This window comes from Rhinolophus sinicus, linkage group LG10 (genome assembly GCF_036562045.2).
Source record: "Rhinolophus sinicus isolate RSC01 linkage group LG10, ASM3656204v1, whole genome shotgun sequence".
Classification (NCBI taxonomy): domain Eukaryota; kingdom Metazoa; phylum Chordata; class Mammalia; order Chiroptera; family Rhinolophidae; genus Rhinolophus; species Rhinolophus sinicus.
In genome coordinates this window covers 39,275,329-39,296,850 of record NC_133759.1, presented here as the reverse complement: position 1 = coordinate 39,296,850, position 21,522 = coordinate 39,275,329, and the positions used below count along the sequence as shown (strand labels likewise).

General features: G+C 36.0%; 1 protein-coding gene across 3 annotated transcripts in view; it reads right to left on the bottom strand.

Annotated features, from left to right (window-relative positions):
* Nucleotides 1-2,552: 2,552 nt before the first annotated feature.
* RASA2 (RAS p21 protein activator 2) overlaps nucleotides 2,553-21,522 on the bottom strand; it is a 102,399-nt gene continuing 83,429 nt past the window's right edge. For 2 of the 3 annotated variants that reach the window (XM_074312934.1, XM_074312936.1), the window contains exons 18-24: nucleotides 18,772-18,845; nucleotides 18,113-18,222; nucleotides 10,495-10,577; nucleotides 9,419-9,627; nucleotides 8,631-8,734; nucleotides 8,088-8,277; nucleotides 2,553-5,726 (exon numbers count right to left, since the gene is read on the bottom strand). In XM_074312934.1, the coding sequence (XP_074169035.1) occupies nucleotides 5,699-5,726; nucleotides 8,088-8,277; nucleotides 8,631-8,734; nucleotides 9,419-9,627; nucleotides 10,495-10,577; nucleotides 18,113-18,222; nucleotides 18,772-18,845 (798 nt within the window). In that variant the 3' untranslated portion in view covers nucleotides 2,553-5,698. The remainder of the gene's footprint in view (nucleotides 5,727-8,087; nucleotides 8,278-8,630; nucleotides 8,735-9,418; nucleotides 9,628-10,494; nucleotides 10,578-18,112; nucleotides 18,223-18,771; nucleotides 18,846-21,522) is intronic. The other variant, XM_074312935.1, reaches the window with a different exon arrangement.

The window sequence follows — 21,522 nt, the reverse complement described above, 5'->3', positions numbered from 1 at the left end:
ACTTCTAGGAGACATGTGCATCCATATGTTCATTACAGCATTGTTTACAAGGGCCAAGATGTGGAGGCAGTTGGGGTCGTCTGTCAATGGATGCATGGATAAAGAGTAGGTCGTACATATATACAATGGAATATTGCTTGGCCAGGGAAGAGAAAGGGTTCTCACCTTTTGTGGCAGAATGGATGGAACTGGGAGGGTATTGTGCTGAGCGAAATATGTAAGACAGCAAAAGACAGATGCAATGTGATTTCGCTTATATGTGGAATGAAATAACAAAATAAACAAACAAAATAGAAACAAACTCAAAGATACGGAGAACATTTTGATGGTTGCCAGTCAGGAGGAGGGCTGGAAATAGGTGAAAAAGGGAAAGGGATTTAAGAAGTACAAATTTGTTGTTAAGTAGTCATGGGGATGTAGGGTATAGCATACGGAACAGTCAATAATATTGTAATAACTATGGATGGTGTCAGATGGGTCCTACATTTATTGGGGTGATAGATGGGAAGGGTGTTGGGGGACAGGGTGAAAAAGGTGAAGGGATTCAGAAGTACAAATTGGTAGTTACAAAATAGTCACGGAATGTAAAGCAGTGCATAGGAAATATAGTCAATGCTATGGTAATAACTATGTACAGTGCTAGGTGGATACTAGACTAGTCAGCGGGATCACTTCTCAAATTATATAAATGCCTAACCACTAAGCTGTACACCTGAAATTAATATAATACTGAATGTCAACCATAATTGAAAAATTATAAAAGGGGGGGGAAGGTGAAGAATAAGAGGTTCAAATTTCTAGGTATAAAACCAATAAATCATGGGGATGTGTGTACAGCATAGGGAATATAGTCAATAATACTGTGATAGCGTGGTACAGTGTTAGATGGCTGCTGGACTTATCATGGTGATCGCTTCTTTAGGTATATAAATATTGAATAACTCTTGTGTACGCCTTAAACTAATATAATATTGTATGTTAGCTGTATTTTAATAGAAATCTTAAAAAAAAGAATCCGTCTAAAGTGATGGCTGTTTGTTTTTTTAACAGTGCAGGCAGTGTGGCCTTCTCAGTTCTGGGTAGAGTTGAGAAATAGATTAAATTTGGAAAAGAATGTTGTTCACTCCAGACAATTCTCCCTTGATGAGCAAAACCTTTGTGTCTAAGACTGAATTACATGTCAAAAAGTAGGTCAACACAAAAAACGTACAAAGGTTTTGATATTACAAAACAAAGAGGAACTGAAATATACGACAGAAAACTAAACAAACCTTAATAGGACTTTACTCTAATTAAACAGGTTACATACACTTTTACTGTTAATGTAAAATATAGGCATAAGCTTAAAATATGGTGGCAAATTGTTTCACCAAACTTAAAGTCAAGTGGCAAAATGACAAGTCAAAGAATGAACCTTTTGGCTACAAAAGACCAAACCTGAGATGAGAATTTGTGAGAAATCAAAACTAAAGGTCTCTGAACATTGGTCAGTTTATTTGGAAGCATGTCATGTCTACCCACGACAGGCTATTCTCTGAAAGGTCAGCACTGGCCAGTGCCTTGGAGTAGCAGAGAAACCCAGCAGTGCCCAGAACACAGCAGTGCCAAGCTATGTCGTTTCTTATTCTTGCGTACACCTACAGGGACTCTGCTTGGCCTCAGGTGCCTCTCATTTTGGAAACATGTACTTTGGAAAGGGAAACTCAATTAAAGTATGGCCCGCTCTCTAAAAAAACTAGCTTGGTTACATCATAGAACCCTGTCTTTAATGTTTCTGACAAGTTCTATTCTAATATATGGGCCAGTATGAAATGGGATTCCGGTGCTTCAATAAAAATAAGATCCTTAGAGATTCAGAACCGTATTCCTTCCTCTTTATTAACCTTAACCTTTTCTGGAGTTGCAGGGGCTAAGTTTTATGGAGGTTTATTTAGAGATGCTAAGAGGGCTGCTGAGGCACTATGGGGAAGTATTCTTGCTTCTCTTGTTGGCGGCACAAGTTACTGACTAATCTGGTTGTTGGTGCTGTCACTATATTCTCGAGACAATTCAGCAAAATGGCATGATGTGGTTTAAATTAGTACATCCAGAGGGATGCACTAAAAGGTGAGCTACAGGGTAGGCTCAACTGCGGGAGTCAATGCAGGACCTGAGTAACGAGCCTGTAATGTTGACTTTTTTGAGGAGAACAGAATGTAGCATTCTTTAAAAAGTCTAACAGGCTGAAAACTTCAGCTCCAAACTACTGACCCAGACAGGAGTGGAATATATTCCCATACATGGGACCTGCATGGCTCTAGGGAATGACAGGGTCCTGCATGGCACACTGTAGGTCTTCAAAACAAGTCTGTTGAATGAATAAACAAATTAACGACCACAGTCCATCAAAAACCAGCCTAGTTAAAGGCAAGAATACTGACGCCTTCCCAGATTGCTTCAGTATTCTTTGTAATTGAGGATTTCTCACTTTTGCTATTCCCTTACTAATAGGCAAGGTACAATAATTTTAAACAAGAATTCCTAAATAAATTAGAAAGAGCTCACAAAGAATGGACAGGCTTTTTGTACTTTATTTTGAGTTATTTCCAAGCGACAGTTACAAAAGTTTTTAATTTTTATAATACTCTTGATAAGAAAATAAATTTTAAATAAAAATACATTCTCAACAATACAACATGGTTACACAAATTTACTACATTAAGTTTTGATAACTTACATTTTAAACTGCACACTGTAAAAACCAATATTTACTAGCAACATATTAATTTCAAAATTATAAAAATGGAAGCAAATAATATCAATCAAGACAGGTAATTTAACTCTAGAATGAGTCCTGCATTTTTCACATACTGTAAGGCCACCTAAAAGGCTTTGTTGCATTCTGTCTTTACAGGATGTACCGTTAGAACAAATTAAAGGTGCTTTTACTTAAAAAAAATAAATCTGCTTTCTAAAACCTGGCATGAATGAGCCTTTCTGATAAATGAAATTAGGCTTCAGAAACAGAAACAAAAGCCACATCATTCGTCACCTTTTTTTGTATAATAAGGAAAGCCTTGTTTGACATTTAATATGACCAGCGATACTATAATATAAACATATTTCTTTGGCAAGTAAAATCGTTAAATTTGATAAACTATATTTCTGGGAGTAAAAAACTTTGCTATTGCCCATCATTGTATTAAATGAATATTAAAAAAACAAAGCTAAACAATACCCCCCAAAAAACAATAACAACAAAATAGGCAAGAGATCACCAAAATTTCAACTGATGGAAATGGCTATGCTAAGAACCAGAACTGGCATTTATGGCAAAAGTTTCTCTGTATTATCGCTTTCTTTCCTTCTTGGGGTTTTCAGGTTTTAGGATGAAGTGAGCTGCCACGTATTTTTTCAAATGTGGGAAAGGCAGAGAAGAATAGAACGTACATGTAATATTACATGTACATTCTATTAGCACTACTAGATCAGGTAGTAAAAAAATCAAAGTATTGTAAGTTAACAGCTGAGGACTGAGGCCCTCAGAAGCAAGTACCTTGATTATCTAGGGTCCTACTGACATGGTCTCTTATTCCAGAAGACTTTCAAAGAAAATTAATTTCACATTACTTCTTTTTAGGCTGTGCGATGTTGGTTAATTCCAGTCAACTGGCTGTTTAAAAGTGTCATTTGAAGAAAATAACTAGATGACTGAATTCTTTCCTTCAAATTCGGCATTATGCATCCACACAGCGCTGGTCCCTTTGTATAATGCCATGATCTTTAAAAACCATCATAATTGGGAATTTGATATTATAAATATTAGAAGAATATTTCTTTTGCCTTGAAAAATATAGCAGATGACTAAAAAACCACTAAAGATAAATGGGTGGTACCTGGCAATGCTCACATGTCCTTTTCAAGTAGACATTTCAGAGACTCTTAAAAGGAAATTTCAATCTGAATAAAATTCAACAAGAAATTTGTTAAATGGTTAAATTCCTTCACATTTATAAATCAGTATACAGAATCTACAGGCTCATAAAATTTAAAGGACTCTTTCAAACTTGTCTTTAAAATGGGTCAGGAATAACCTACCATAATGTAGACTAAGACTGTTTCTTAAACAAAACCAACTGATTTTTACAAGTCATTTAGGGAAATACATTGCTCAGTTATAATCATTTATGGAACAACTTTGATTGTGTGCCAATGGTCTTTGAAAATAACTACCTAGTAACAATATAATTTAAAAACAATTACCAATTGTATAATTGGCAAAAAGTGTATCTTAAAATATAGCTTATGCTCAGGGACACAAAAAAAGCACTACTAGCTAGACTTACATTAATAAGTCACAGTTTTAAACAAAGGTGTATAAATACTCCAAGGTTCAAAGTACCACATTTAGAAAATGTTTGCTTTTAAAAAGACAAAATAAGAGTACCATGGTTTTTAATACTGATGAAGAAGTGTATCCCTCTTAACTCAAGGTGGCAACTTGCTTTGACTGCTTATTTACAGTTATGGTTTTTAAGATAAAAGTAAATTATCAGGGAAAAATAGGATTCAAACAGTTGCTTGCCCAAATTCCATTTGGCTAGCAGGTAATAAGCAAACAGCAATGAAATATAAACATTTTTAGGAAAGCGGTATTTCTAGATTTAAACACTGATCATTGAACTGATCATAAAGATTAGATACCATGGAGTATCTGAAGTAAAATCTGGGGCAGCCCAGATTATTAAAGTGCGCCGAGTGACTGTTCTTAAGTTAGTTAGCTCTCCAACCGCTAATAGTCACACCAGGAGGAGGGCATCCCTATGGTGGCCCTTATAATAATATGGAATTACAGGTGAAGTCAAGTGATTTTGACTTTACCACCACCTTCATTCACTGTTTACTTTCTCTTCTTTTTCAGAAGAGATGTCCTTACAAGTCATGTTAACTGGAACGCTCAAGTCAAGAGAATGAGTACCTGATATTTGAAACAATGAAAAAAAAATTTAGTGGTCTCATTTTTATTTCATCTGCTATCACTCATCTCAAATGTAAACAAGACGCACACAATAGTACATGTTCCCTGATTCTTCCTATCTGAATTCTGTTTACATCTTTAAATAGGCAAAAGGATCTACCAACTTTCAAGGCTACTCTGGCCGTTTTCTAAAGTTTCTGTCCCTGCCCTAAATGTAATCTGTAATGACTAATCAACCAAAGGAAAGACTTTTATGTTTTTTCTTTTTTGAAGAGGGAGGGTCTAGGTGAACTACCTGGAAAGCTCTGAGTTGTCATGGACTGAGATTTTCTAGTAAAACAACACAATGTCGGCAGTATAGAGCAGGCACTAATGGTAGTGAAAAGTCCACAGCACATGGAGTGTTACAAGAGATGGTTTCTTGTTACAGAGGAGTTCTCTCTCTTTTTTTTTTTTTTTTAACAAAGCTTCTTTAGGAAGATTCTTTCTATTAAAAAGAAGTTTTAGAAACATGGCTTTCAACTTATAAGATATGAAGGGAAATCTTGGATTCCAAATTCTCTAGTAATATATCAATACCAGGATTCCCAAACAGGTAATTTCAATTATTAAATATTAAATACAATGTGAATGCAGGTGACACTGAAGCCAATGTTCATTCTTAAATACTATGAACAAAACATATGATGAATTGAAAAACAAAAAAAACTTTCCAGTTCTTCTGATTTAATTGGACAAATTCTAAGATGTTTTCCCAATTGGATTTTCCCTAGAAAATAATAAAAGAAAGTCATTTTTCAGAAGTTAAAAAAAGTAACATTTTAAAAAGTGACAAATATCTCATAGTATCCATTAAGCATTTATCGTTTTCCCTTAATAATCTCTCATGACAAGTCTTATTTCATTAATTCAACAAGTATTTACTGATCACCTATTAAATGTCAGGCACTGTTTTAGAAGCTACAGTAACAGTAGTTAACAAAATAGTCAAAACTCTTGCCCGAATGAAGCTTGTATTCTAGCATAGGGAAAATAAAATGAAGAAGTAAAATAGTAATAGAAGAGCGACTGATAATTTTTAATAGAGAAAAAGAAAGCTGGGAAGGAGTAGAGTGTGTGTGGGCATGACGGGGAGTTACTGTTTTAAAAGGATGGTGGAGCATGAGCTAGAACCTCATATGGAAACTTCCTGGGGCTACACAACTGCATGACCACTGTTGGAAGAGAACCAATTACGCTAATGTAGAAGAGACAAAATGAGGATGTTTATAATAACCTGTTTAATGCACTGAGCCTTCTATCCGGGAGACAAAGATTTATACCTGTGAAACTGATTTTGATTGTTGAAAATCCACAAATATAATTATTAATCCACATAATTTTAAAAGAATACTTAAAATTGTGGGGCCAGGATTTAAACACCACCTTACTAATCAGCTGTGTGACTTTGAGCAAGGCACTTAACTTCCCCTAGCCTCAGTTTCTCTAGCTGTAAAATGGGGATATAACCAGGGTGGGCTGATGTGAGGATCAACGAAAGTGGCAAATACTTATTTGCCACTTATTTGCTGGTCTAAGCACCATCCCCTCCTTATTTACTTCTGTATGAACAGAAACCTGATTGCAGTGCTGGTACTGGGCAGCCCTGCATTCCTAGGGAAGCTGGGTAACTTTAGATAAGGTTCTTTTCTCTTAGTGAGGAGAAACTGCTTCTTCTCTGCCTCCCAGAACTATTATATAAAAGTGTGAGGCTTTGGGGCGACCAGATGGCTCAGTTGGTTAGAGCGCAAGCTCTGAACAACAGGGTTGCTGGTTTGATTCCCACATGGGCCAGTGAGCTGCGCCCTCCACAACTAGACTGAAGACAACGAGCTGCTGCTGAGCTTCCAGAGGGGCAGCCAGACAGCTCAGTTGGTTAGAGCATGAGCTCTCAACAAGGTTGCCGGTTCAATTCCCCCATGCGATGATGGGCTGTGCCCCCTGCAACTAAGATTGAAAATGGCGACTGACTTGGAGCTGAGCTGCACCCTCCATAACTAGATTGAAGGACAATGACTTGGAGCTGATGGGCCCTGGAGAAACACACCATTCCCCAATAAAATTAAAAAAAAAACAAAAAAAAAACATAAAAAAATTTTTAAAAAATGGAAAAAGGAATTGAATACGTTAAAAAAAAAAAGTGTGAGGCTCTGAACTATTATAGCCCATCTGTGACCATATAGCCTGAGGAAGACCGAAATCATCTTGTTGAGAATGGCTGAATGGCCGGATGGTCCTTTTTGTTTGTTTTATACAATTTTTATAAAAATGTATCTGAGCCAAAAAGAGGAGGCAAGATCTCAACAGACTGAGATGAATGCTTCCCTTGATGTGTTGAGCTGACGAATTAACCAACTGTAGAAACTAGGACTTAATGTGTGAGATTAAAATTTTTCTTACTGGTTAAGCCACTTCCACTGGGATTTTCTGTTACTTGCTGCTAAAAACAATCTAAGTGATGTGATGTAGAGTTAGGCACACTGCCTGGTGCTAGAATAAGTTCCTAACAAATAAATGTTAGTTGTGTTGTTATCCATCTATATCTGAGATGGGTCCAAAAATCTACTATAAAATACTTCTGGAATCTTTACAGCAGATCCTTCCTTCTTTCCTTCCTTCTTTCCTTCCTTCTTTCCTTCCTTCCCTCCCTCCCTCCCTCCCTCTCTCTCTCTCTCCCTCCCTCCCTCCCTCCCTCCCTTCCTCCTTCCTTCTGTTCTTCCTTCCCTCTTTTTCTTTTTTAGTACTTATGTATAAAGCACCGTGGGAGATATTAGGAAGGAAGAGAAACAGTAAAAACAAAACAAAAATAACAAGCTACTGAGTATTCAATTTAATGAATTACAGTGGACTATGACATTAAAAGTGGTGATAAAGTACAGCATCAACATAAGGAAATGATACCAGAACTGAAAAGACAAAGGTCACTGTGAGGGTGGCCAGGGAAGCTCTTACACAGGAGAAAGGTTCTGAGCTGGGTCCTGAAGGAGGAAGGGAAGCAGGAGGCCTGCATTTCAGGTATAGAGTACAGAGTAGTAGAGGCAATCTCAAACTATGTTTAAAAATATGTTTAAAGTTTCTTAAAAATACTTACTTGCTCCCATATTTTGCACTACTTGATCTTTTCTTCCTATACTTTTCATGAGGTTCATCTAATTTCTCTATGATGCTTTTTATTTGCTGAATTGTCTTAAAGGTTGTCACGGAATCCTCGATGACAAAGTTAGAATAATCATCAGGCTCTTTCTGTGGTCCTTGATAGACTGCTATAGTTCCACAGGCCTCTGCAAGGAGCAGCAGAATCTCTCATCACACAACTATAGTCCATAAATGCAATTTGTAGTACAAGTAAGAACTTTTCAAGTGTCTCAAGCTGGAGAGATTTCCCCCCGGAAATGCACTGATAACCCAAAATACATTCATTTTATTAATTATGATCATCACATTTATGCAAAAACTGTATTTTTACTTCATGAATTATCTATGATAATTCATGGGAGTTTGTCAACTTTCATATAAAGTAACATTTTGGTAAACCTATGAGTAGTTTCAACTTTAAGATAATGCCAAAGCAACACTACAGGAATTGGCAATTAAGGATCATAGTTACATAAAAATATTTTAATTGTACATTTACCTTCCATTTTCTGTAGCTTAAGTAAACTGAGGGTAAAAAGGGAATAAATTCTTTCTGTTTCTCTGTCTTCATCAATATCTATTTGGATGTCTGCAGGGACACCTCTATGGTAAAAATGAAATTAAAGACATTGGAAAAATTTCACTTTGTTAATATGCCAAAGACTTTTGATGATTTGAGACTAAAAAAACTCACAGAATTTTGCATAATGAACATCAGAAATCTAGTCTCGTTTGACAATTACACAGGGCCAAGAAGTTTGGTCATTATGTGACCCTAATCAAAAGGAGGGGTCATAACCTATGCTTCATCACAATACCAATACATTACTTCTTAAGTCTATAGGGCGACAATGGCTGTTCCATACAATTAAAAATGAGAATGTTAAGCCCTTCTTCCTTGATATCTTGCTCAGGTTTACACATCTATTTAAACATTGCCCCTTTTTGCTGACTTGTGCCAACACTACTTATTTGAGAACATTTTCATCACCCCCAAAAGAAACCCTGTATCCATTAGCAGTCTCCATTCCTCCCTCCCTCCAGCCCCTCACAACTGCCAATCTACTTTCTGTCTCTATGAATTTACCTATTCTGGACACTTTATATAAATGTTATCATACAGTATGTGGTCTTTGTGTCTGGCTTCTTTCACTTAGCATGTTTTCAAGGTTCACGTGTGTTGTACCATGTATCAGTACTTCAGTCCATTTTATGGCTGAACAGTATTCCATTGTATAGATATACCACAACTGCAACATTGCTTTTTTAGTCAGAAAGAAAACTTACGCAGTACATGGCTTGCAGCCGACAGCGTTTTCACTAGTCTCCTGACAGCAGAGCCAGCTTCCATTTATATATGCAGAGGGGTGATAGGAACTGAGCCTGTTCTGATTGCATCGGCTCACCCTGCAGAGTACGTCTATCCATTCATTAGCTTCTACACAATTATTTGCCTGGACATAGAGTGGTTTCTCCGTATGTATTACTTGGAACATCTTCATAGGCAATTAAGATAAAAAGTTAGTGACAGTCTAAAAACCAACACACAGAACAAAAAAGAAAAGGTATATAACAGAAATATAGTTTGCTTGGCTAGATAACTGTTCAGGTATCTTATGAATTGTTACTTTTCAAGCAAGTTAGTCTCAAGGACAATCTGAGCCACATGTACTAAATAGTACAACATTATATAATTTTTAGAAGCCACACATGCCCAAAGGAATGGACTATCATATAAACAGTATAAAGGGAGGGAATTTCAGATGGAGGAAAAAGTATGAGTAAAGGCAAAGCAGTGGGAAAATATACAGAAACAAGGAAATCATCTTGGCTGGCTTTAGTATAATGATATGTACTGAGTGGTAGCAGAAGAGAAGATTGCACAGATTGCTTGAGACTATATTATTAAAGACTTGAATGTGGTTTCCAGAGTGTAAGGGGGGAGGGGGGTGGAGATGAGGGTAAAGCGGGAACAAATATATGGTGGTGGAAGGAGAACTGACTCTGGGTGACGAACACACAGTGGGATTTATAGATGATGTAATACAGAATCGTACACCTGAAATCTATGTAATTTTACTAACAATTGTCACCCCAATAAATTAAAAAAAAAAAAAGACTTGAATGTCAAGTTGAGAAGTTTAAATAGGGTAATAATGAGAAAAGTACCTTTACCTTAATAGTGTAGGCAGACTATACAAGGCATCAACAATAATGGATATTTTTAAGATAGAGTTCTAACCAGCAATTATACAATAAAATAGTAATGATTAATGGCAAATACTAAAACGACCAGCTTCTTCAAAATTCTCAACTTAGTAACATACACAGTTTAAAAAGCTTTAATTATATCTGTAACTTACATTTTTCTTGCTGAAAGAGCTCTCTTCCAGTTTTTCCACAGCAAGAATGTTTTTCACTGGAATTGTGTAAATTGCATCTTTGCCTAATAAAAGAAGTATGACAAAATTAAAATAATTTCCTGCAGAATTATAAAGATGAGAAGCTAATTCTGTAAGGTTTAAGTTTACCCTCTTGATGGTATAGGAGTATGATTTCCAAATGGCACATTTAAAAATATTTTTTGTTTTATGGAACAGATGAATTTTGAATGTTTTCTATAAAGTGACTTTCTCTTTTTTCAATATAAAATTAAGACATTTTCAAGGAAAAAATGTGGGAATAAATTTGACTTCTATGTAGAAAATAAAAATGTTTTAATATTTTGTAACATTTATTATATGGGGACTGAAAGAGATAATATACTTAATAATAGAGGCCTACTCAAAACTTGCTAAGACATGGAATTTTCTTTTATGGAGTTATTACATTAACAGCCGATCTGACTGTACCTAAGCAGATTTTTCTGTTTTTCCACCCTAATATTTAATTAAGGGGCTAATCCTCAAAACAGTGTTTTTACATTGAAAAAGTGTTCATTACTATCACATATTGGCTGGTCAGCTGACTAGAGCTACCAAACTTACTCTAATAGATACAGGAAACAAAAGTAAAAACTTTATTTGGTAGAGTGAATCTTTAACCTAGTTTAAGAATTTGAAATTTGGGTTTGCTAAAGGAGCTCCATAATAATACGGCACGAGGATATGATGCTCTTCAACTTACAATTTACCTGAGAATAGACTTGACCTCATGTAGTCATAGAAACTATAAACAAACAGAATTACACCTTTTCCTGGTCATTTTGTAATGCTGTTGTTTAGAAAATCAAAGCTTTGCTTTCCCCTCTGTGCCCAAACTTTAATGACATGTGGATTGACGTGCTGGAGGTTAAGACCTTTACATTTTAATCCATGGATTAATGCACAGCTTTCTGGTCAAAGATAATTATTTGGTTAGTAAAGGTTTTCTGTCTTGAACAGAGAGCTAACATAGAATATTTGCTAAGCCTAGTTCCTGGTGTAAAATCTGAAATTTATGTAATTCAAGCAGATGTGATATACAGTTTAAAAAAAAACAAAAAACAAAACATCAAGACACTTCATTCAACGGTCATACATTGAATGTCTACCATACACCAGACACTGTTCTAAGCACTTAGAACATAGCAGTAAACAGAACATATAAGGTCCCTAAAGAAGTTTACATTTAAGTCTGGAAAGACTGACAAAAGACAAATAAATATTAAGGAGAGATGAATGCTATACTGAAAATAACCCGCAGTGATGTGACAGAAAGTAATTGGGAAGTTACTTTAAACTGGGTGGTTAGGGAAAACTTTTCTGAGGAAATGACATTTAAATTCAACAAATACAGATCACAAATGCCTGGGAAAATAAGAAAAGGCTCCCGGAAGAAGACAAAATCAAATTTATGGCAGCAGAGGAGGAAGGGTGGTGGTGAGGTGGGGAGGGTGTAAACTGAAAAAAGCCACATGTAGGAGAAGACATCTGCAAGAGCAGGGCTGGTTAGGAGGGGGCTTCAAGCCATAGGCAATGGTCACGCTCAGACAGACATACCTCAGGATGATTAGTAAGTAGGTGAGCTGCATCTGAAATAGCTGGGCCAATTAGGTCCTCCCCCTCCCTGCCCTCCCCCCAACCCACTAGCTTGTGCTTGTGCTAAGCAGCAGTCAACAGCGGCATATGTCCCAGGCTGAAGCAGCAGGGATGCGTACTGGGCTGCAGAACTGCGATGTCACAGGTAGCTGCTGGCCCTCAGGAGGGGAAGAGCTGCCATAGCAGGAGACAAGCGCCAGCACCCTTGCCCTGCCTTGTAATCACTGGGGTAAGCTACTGCACACTCAAGCGGGTGATCTAACTGTAAAACACAAATATGAGCAAATCACCAATTAAAAGAAAATCACCAAACAGATGAGGAAATCACTAAACTCTGAAGGACACACATGCAACAAAGAGAATGACATCTGAGGAAATCAGACGTATAATAACTTAGGGGGCAGAGAAGCCATGTCTTTGAGTACTGATCTACATGGGGACACAACAGAGATCACAGACAGTTTACAAATTTGGCAGAAGTTTCTAGCTTCCAATTTGGTGAATACACAAAGCAGGCACATACCCTACAGTTGCTGTATTTGTTCATTTCTGGACAAATTATAATATAGCTTACATAGAAAAAGTGCATGGCCCCCAGGCACATACACTATCCATGATGTCACTAGAGTTAATTTCACAGTAAATAGTGTTAAATGGAATGAATTGCAAGGTAAATTAGTAAAATGGAAGATCTTACTGAGGACTCTTCAAAAACTCAAAGAAACAGAAAGTAAAAAAGTTAAGAGCCATGGTGGATGGATTAAGCAGTTACAATACGTCTAGTAAGAATTGCAGAAAACAGAATAGAAAGACTGTTCAGGAGAAAATTACCAATTAAAATGTTCCAGAGATAAAGGTAGAAATCTTCAGATTGAAAGGATTCATTAAGTGCTGAACAAATGGAATAAAAAACAATAACATGTGGATACTTGGCTGTAAAATATTAGAAGTTGAAGGCTAAAGAAAGTCCTAAGAGTTTCTAGGAAGAAGAAACAAGACTGCGAATGGTTAAGATTGATGTCAAAATTCTCACCAGCAACAGTGGAAACTAGAAAACCATGGAGTAATATCTTCAAAGTTCTGAGGGAAAATAATTTTAAATTCAGTCTATCATTCAAGAGTAAGGGTAAAATAAAGACCTTTTTTTTTTTTTAATATGCAGGGACTCAGAAAATTTATCAGTCATTAAGCCAATCTGAAACAATTCCTCAAGAAAGTATTCCTGCAAAATAAGTAATGAATCCAGGAAAAAGACGAGTATGTTATATAAGAAAAAGTGCTGGACAGAACGGGGTCCTGCCTCTTTTGCTCTGCTCTCGGTACAGGATTCTTTAGCCAATCCTGTGAGTGCTATCTTCAAGATAGATTCAGAATGTGATCCATTTTTACCACCTCCATTGCTACCAAAGAAAATATAGAGAAAAAAATACTGCAGAGCCATGCGTGTGAAAATGTGAGCAGGTAAAAACCAAGTCAACGCAAATGTATTGAGATTTCTGTTGAAAACATTACGGAAGTTTCGTTTATATTGTCCACAGGCTATATGAGCTAGAACATTTGCGATCACGTGGAAGTTATGTAGGCTGTATGTATGTACCTGCGTATGAGTATGTCAGGTCTCCCCAAAGTGGACACTATCTAAGCAAGTCTGGAGAACACGGGAAATAATTTCAGAGATGAATTTCTTAATAATCTATATGCTTGGTGAAAATTTTAGAAGTCTAGCGCTGTGGTTCTTAACATAATTAAGGTGATAGCATATCCAGAACACACGGTCTTCTTTCAAGAACACCATTTATTAAAAACATTTACTAAATGCCTTAATGAAGGAAGTAAAAACATGTCCCCACCACTGAGAATTTTAAAGACCAGGGGAAGAGAAAGGCCACACAGTATGACAGAAGTTATTACTAAGGTGATAAAGAAACACAGTAAGGGAATAGCTCAACTGAGGTGGCTAGTGGCTTATAAATGACTTCTGTGAAAAGCTAACACTTGGGGGCGGCCGGATGGCTCAGCTGGTTAGAGAGCAAGCTCTGAACAACAGGGTTGCCAGTTCGATTCCCACGTAGGCCAGTGAGCTGCGCCCTCCACAAGTAGACTGAAGGACAATGACTTCGAGCTGATGGGCCCTGGAGAAACACACTGTCCCCCAATAGTCCCCAATTAAAAAAAAATCATATTATTGATTTAAAAAAAAAAAAAGAGCTAACACAACTTAAGGCTTAAAGGACAACAAACCACTGGAAGAAGGAAAGAAAGGGATATCTAGGTAGGTCATACGCAAAAGCATGTATGTAAAAGAGTACAAGTTAAAGGAATTACAAGAGATAGGCTGGTGAAGTGACATGTGGAGAATGCAATAGACGAGACTGGATGGGACAGGAAGAGGCTGGAGCATCAGTAACTCATTTGGCTCCAACATAGAACTAGAAGGACTTTTACTTGTGGAAGACTACTGCATTAAAATAGAGCAATATGAAAAACCATAATTACAAGCACATGGGTCTATAAAAAACTGTCAAGGTAATTATGACTGACAGCTGACTGAGTACCCTGTAATATTCATTTGCCACATGTTAATTTAGTTCTATTGGATTTGTTGCTTACTGTTGCTGTTAGTAATTACCTAAGCAGGCATCAAAAATTTAATAACTTGTTTGAGAAAAACCCTTAAAAATGAGAAAATTGTATTAATTCCTTTTCCAGTAAATTGGAAAAAGGCTGTATTATTTGATTCTAAGTAGTAGAAAAATTCAGAATACTAGTGTCCAGTAAGAGAACAAAGTGAAGGACTCAATGATTTAGAGCTAGGTCACAGAAAATTTGGGAGGAACGCTTTTAGACACCAAAGTCACATAGTAAGTGTAGCAAGAGACTTAACTAGTAGTCTTGGCTATCCAGAAAGCAGCAAGGAAACAGGCAATAAGCAAAACATTTGTTGAACAACCAAACAGGGAATCCAAAGCACATGTATTTTATCCATAGAGGAAAGTCCTGAAGTTTTCAAAGACTTAATCTTATGCATAATTTTAACAAACACAGTACCCATATCCTCACTCACAGTATATTAGCAACACAAAATGAAGGCAGGTGATGGAGATGGAAGTGAGATGTTACATCATGGTTCACTAACAGTACAAGAAATTTAAGGTGACAGCCTAAACATAAAGGGGATAGGAAAAAAACGTATACAGCAAATACAGGAACACAAAAAAGCATAGCAGTCCAAGGCATTTAGCTGGGGAGTAAACAGCTGCAGACACCCATAAGCAGCCCTGAAGACGTTACTAAACCACAGCACTATATAATAATTAATATTATCAATGATAGCCCCAAGTCATCTAGAAAATGTTAACTTACGTTCAATGAACTCTTTTTTAGAAGGCAAGGAAGCATGTAATACATTTTGGAAAAATCCATCAAAATAGTTAAAGCAACAAGCATGGATGCTTACAATTGTAGGGTTTGGTAAATAAACTCACAACTTCGTATGACAGAGCTCACTCCTCCAATGTCACGCTCAATTTCTTAATGTCTGGAAACAATGTAACTTCTAATGTTTCTATTTTATATCTAGAGTAGCCTAATCATTCTACAAAATTTTGTTCTCCTAAAATCACTGGCCAGAATAGAGGTTCTTGAGAGCTGTGAATGGACTTTGGGTCTATGAACTCTCTGAAATTATATGCAAAATTTTGGGTTTAGTTTGTATGTGCATTTTTCTAGAGGAAAAAGGGCCTAAAGCAGGGGTGTCCAAACTGCGGCCCGAGGGCCAACTGTGGTTCGCAATCCATTGTTAATTGGCTCGCAGCAAATTCCAAAAATATATTTAGTTTACTTAAATAAACCAGGTGAGGCAATACGTACTTCACCTCGAGTGAGTGGTCTGGCTGTTTGTGTATTTTACCGCATATGGCCCTTGGTGAAAACCGTTGAAAAAAGTTTGGACAGCCCTGGCCTAAAGCTATCATCCTAGTCTCAAAGTCTTAACCCCAAAGACTTTAGAATAGTGGCTTAGATTAGAAAATGCTTTCAATGAGAAAAAAAATAGCTAATTTATTCATGGAGAATGACTAACTTAATTTAAATTTTATATCAATGTACCCATTAATGTAAACATAATTAGCACATTATGACAGCGATTTTTAAATGTTGCTATATATGTAAGAACATTTATATAGTATTCAACATAAGCTGTAACTTCTAAAACATTCAAAATATGCTTAGCCTAAAACATGCTGTCTGGAGAGGCAAGTATGTGGCCTACTGATGTTTAGTCATTTGAATATTTATATGCCATAACAAATTGGGTGCCTAAAGATAAAACGCATTTGGTTTTGTATGTCTTACTAATATATTTGGACATAAACAGCCATTTTGGCTAGGCCATTCAAAGAAATTATGAAACAAAAAAATGTTATTATCACTCTACTCTTCTTAACTGAGTAAACTGGGTAACTTAACTATTCTTAAGCTCCATTTAACTGAGTTTACATTCTCCTGAAGGTATCCTATGTCTGGTTTTGTTTTATCAGTTCAGAATTCATAGCAGAAGCTCTCTTAAGAGATCTTTACCTAACAGATTTGATAGACTAACTGAGACTCCCCGTTTCCTCTGTAAAACATACTAAATGACGTTCATGGGATGCTGAACATCCCATGGTTGCTAGGCTACTATCTATTAAGCCTGTATCCTTCTGTTCCATTGGTTAGGCTTTTTTGCTTACCAAGTCCATTGGGCTTGTTCCCAAACCTATTTATCCCATTTTTCCATGTTGTAATTTTAACTTACTGAAATATATATAAAGTGATGTGCCCCCTACTAACATGTGTATTATTTATTCGAAAATCAGGCAAGTGCTCTGAAAAGCTTCAAAAAAGGGGACTCAGACCCACACAAATAAGGTTGATTTATATAGGGAGTTATACAAGATTAGGGTGACATTCATGAAAATCTAAAGGGATTCTGTACTTGGATTACTTTTCAAGTATTTAAGTTCTAGCTTCACTTTGGAGACATTAACCTGAAAACTGATGCATTAGGGGTATATTTGCATAAGACTGAAGGGAAATCCAACCTATAAATCCATACTCAAAGAAAAGATCTTGGCTCTTTATGAAAGATTGGTAAACAAATATGTAAATATTTAAAATATGTATGTATCTTTTCGTTTGTTTTAAAAAGATTCTTGCTTTAAACGACCTTTTTGGTTACGTGAACATCTTTGGATCCTGATCACTTAGAATGAAAAGGATTCTACTGTGTGTGATCTATAATCTAGATACTAAGTTCTTCTTGCTAAGATACCAGAAGAAGCTAATGGTCTTTAATAGGTAATGCTTTAACCCAATGAAATAAACTGACAATGGAGATTTTAAACACTGTGTCAGTCCACCGAGAGAGAAACTTTGCCTCTCTGAAGCCTTCACATCACACCGTAGAAAGATAGCTCTCTTCACACAGACGGCCTATTTGTGCTTTCTCAGGAGGCAGACTATTAAAACTTCCATCTTGGAGCTGGCTTGGCCAAAGTCTACAATGAATCTTATAACTTTACAGGAATCACAATCTATGGTATGACTATGGGAATTTTTGGTTGATATTATCCAGCAAATCACTGAAGTACTCTCCTCTATTTGATACTGATTCTTAACCACTTGACTCTGAGAGTTAGAGAAACTTCTAAGAGATCTAAATGTTGTTCCTTATATATTGATTGTAACAGCAGGGATTTACTGGGGATTTTTAAAAAACAGAGCACGTGTGAGAAAAATGTAATTTACATGGTGCCACTTGTCAAACACTTATTCCATTTTTAGTTGTATACATCACTGTGAGAATCAGCAAACTATAGTTTTATTAGTGAAAAGATTCACTAGAGTCACATTAAGCAGCAAAAAAGAAATCATTACTGAGAACCAGGAAAGAAGAGGCCCCACAATAAAGCATAAACACAACTACCTGGCTGTTTGTGGTAGGTGAGCTCTCTGCTTGTCAAGCAGAACCACCGTTTCTTGAAATTCTTTTTTCCAATCCTAGTTCTTCCCTGAGCTCTTTTATGCATCTCACTGCCAAAACAACAGATGTGAACATTTAGTTACAAATATTAAGATAGTTAATCCAAAACAAAAACTTGCTCTTTAATTTTAAATAATATGAAAGGTTGTATAAGATTATATTAAATATATAAAAATGTCTTTGCCATTTATAAGTTTTGCATTTATTTTGGCCATACTAAGGAAATAAAGTCTTTAATTAATTTGATATTTATAATTGTGCTATCCAGAACTAAAAGGGCCAAATGAGTGATTTCCCCTTTAACTTCCAATGATAACACTATCCTAAGACTGAACAGTGCTAGTACTTTTTCAAAGTACTCTAATACCCATAATTTCATTATATTTGCAAAACAACTCTAGGATTGCATGGACAAGGAATCATGCCCATCTGGCATAAAGTTATAGGATAATGAGCGCAAATTACCTGTTTGATGTTACTTAGGCAGTTCTAGCACGGAACAAAAACTCAAGACTGCCTCATTCTCAGACCCATGCTATTTGTACTTACTTAACATCCATACTAAAACACGCCTTTACTGTTTAATTTCATTAAATTACCCTTCTTTCAGGTGCACAGGCTCACTCGTACCACTGGACTCTTTAGTTTCAGTAGATGAAATTTCATCCAAGAACTAAATGGGAAAATAGGCAAATATTACACTTTGTGATAAGATATAGCATAAACTCAGTTTATCTTAAATATCACTGATAATACTGTAAAATTCTTCATTATTAAGGAATACACATAATTGTAATTTACAAAGCTAAAAGCATATTTAATTGTAGCGGAAGTCCCTAATTTACATATGACAGGTATTCTAAAAAGTTTATTCTTTTTTTTTTTAATTAAAAAAAAAAATTTTATTGGGGTGACAAAAAAGTTTATTCTTAAATTACTTAAAACCCAAAATATATTCCCTGTAGAAATAATTCAATCCATAATCCCTTAACTGCAATTCTGAAATCTGTAAAGCACAAATACTTTTTATTTTTATTTACAGTAAACTAATTTGGGGGTATAACTTAACCAGAACTGGGATAAGGCTATTTATAGTCTGTATGAATCTACTTAGTGTAAATATTCATACATTTACTACAGAAATATTAACATATTTGATTATGGGGTACGGTCCCAGGTCCCACTGGGAGTATTATAATACATAGCATATACTTAATTTTTCAAAACTTTGAAAAGCTGAATTCTGAAATACTCCTGGTCCCAAAGATTTTAGATATAGGACTGTGAACCTATATTATAGATTAGGGATCATCAAACTATGGCTTGGAGGGCCAAATTCAACCTACAGCCTGTTTTTGTAAGGCCCACGAGAAAAAAATCGTTTTTGCATTTTTAAAGTGTTGTAAAACAAAAACAAAAAAGAAGAAGAAGATGTGGCAGAGCCCTTAAGTGGGCAGCAAAACCTAAAACATTTACTCACTGGCCCTTTACAGAGAAAGAGTTTGCTGACTTCTATTATATACAATTCACTTTAGCCCAAGAGACAGTATTTCAGTTATGACTGAAGTATAACTGGGTTTTCTGGAATAACCTCGAATCTAATCACCATTTATAAACTTCCTATGGAGAATGTGTGAATGTGGTGGCTCCAGAAAATTGGGAGTACCCATGTCTAACAATGGCAAGCTACCCAGTGAAGAGCATTTAGCTTCATAAATATGCTACCTTGACTGGTCAAGAGCTTCCTGTGTGGCTATTGTGGGAAAGGGAAATGAGTAGTTCAAGAACAATTCTTGTTCTTAGAGAGGAATCCCTATTTTGTCCCGCAAATGAACATCCTTGCTTTTTCCTTTATATTTTATGTTGTGCCATTTAGGACTTACAAAAAAATAAACAAAAACAGAGTATATTCCAATAAGAATGACACTGAGGCTCCAGTGCCTACTGTAAAGTAGAATTTGTGGGCACAGCCATTTTCTCCTACAAACAGCTGTAGATTGCCCGCCAGAACCCACACTTGGAAGTTTTCCAATGGAATGTTTACTTCTAGTTTGCTGGAAGGAAATCTTCGTAAGAGAAACAAGAAGAGCAGAGTTTCTTTTGCATTATACGTGGGTGATACAGAACAAGTATCCAAGGGAACTGAAGAAGTGTCCTATCACATCTTCAGTTATCACAGATGGGCCACCTGCTAATGGCGTATAACACACTGATTTGAACATTTCATTTCTTAGTTTTGCCCTTGAAGGCACTGGTTTATTTATTTGACAATATTTATTATTTATTTATGATAATTATTACAGTTTAAACTTTATTTGTAGATTTATAAGGAATTATGGGGTAAATATAGTTATACAAAGTGAAAGAAAACACAGTAATTAAGATGGGACTATACGCAGGGTGAATATAGGCCCCATTTTGCTCAGGGCTATCCTTGTCTGCAACTGTGGTCCCAGCATAATCAATAGAACTCCCTGTCACTCTTGAAAATATCCAGGTTTTGACACTAAATTACGTGGTCATTCTGTTTATAGACCTATCCAGGTTACTGTTACTAAACTGTAGGAACAGCAAAGGATTCAGAGTTATAACCTATTTTCTTCTGGAGCAGAGGTCAATGTCACTAGTGAGAACAATATGAAATGAAAAATTGGGTTTCATAAGTTTTGCAATTTATAACACTGCACATATCCAGACTTCTCTAGTGAATAATAAAGAAAACTCTTATATTAGGACAAAATATCCTATGCTAGTTTAGGAATGTAGAACCAAATCTGAGAAGGAGACATACTGTGGTGACAGTCCATGAGAATGTGAGTGGGTGACTCAGGGTGGATCAGGAACAGACTAAACTGGCACCCTTGAATGCTTTCTCCACTGACCTTATCAACTCTACACATTCTGATTATATCAGGAAAAAACAAAATCAGATGCTACTATGACCTAGGTCATAAAAAAATGGAAAAACAACCCTAAAACAAAAGACAGTACATCATAATCTTGCCAACAAAAGTCTGCCTACACTGTCCCACAAATGTTTCAACAATGTCCTATAAATAAAAGGGTAGCTTTTTCTTTGCCATTCTTTTGAAAGACTTTCTCCTCAAAAGCCTTCAATGGACGCTTAAAAAAAAATTTGGTTGAACTTACACTATTCTAGATGAAAAATTCCCACTGGCTTTAATTTTTTAAATTATCACTTTCATTTATTGAGTCCCTGTAAGAATTTTAAAAGTACAATAAAAAGCACAAACATACTTCCACAAAATATACTCTTACCAATCAACTGTGAACCATGCTGCAGAAATTGAATGAAATCTTTAAATTTGGCCTTGCTAATTTGAATTCAT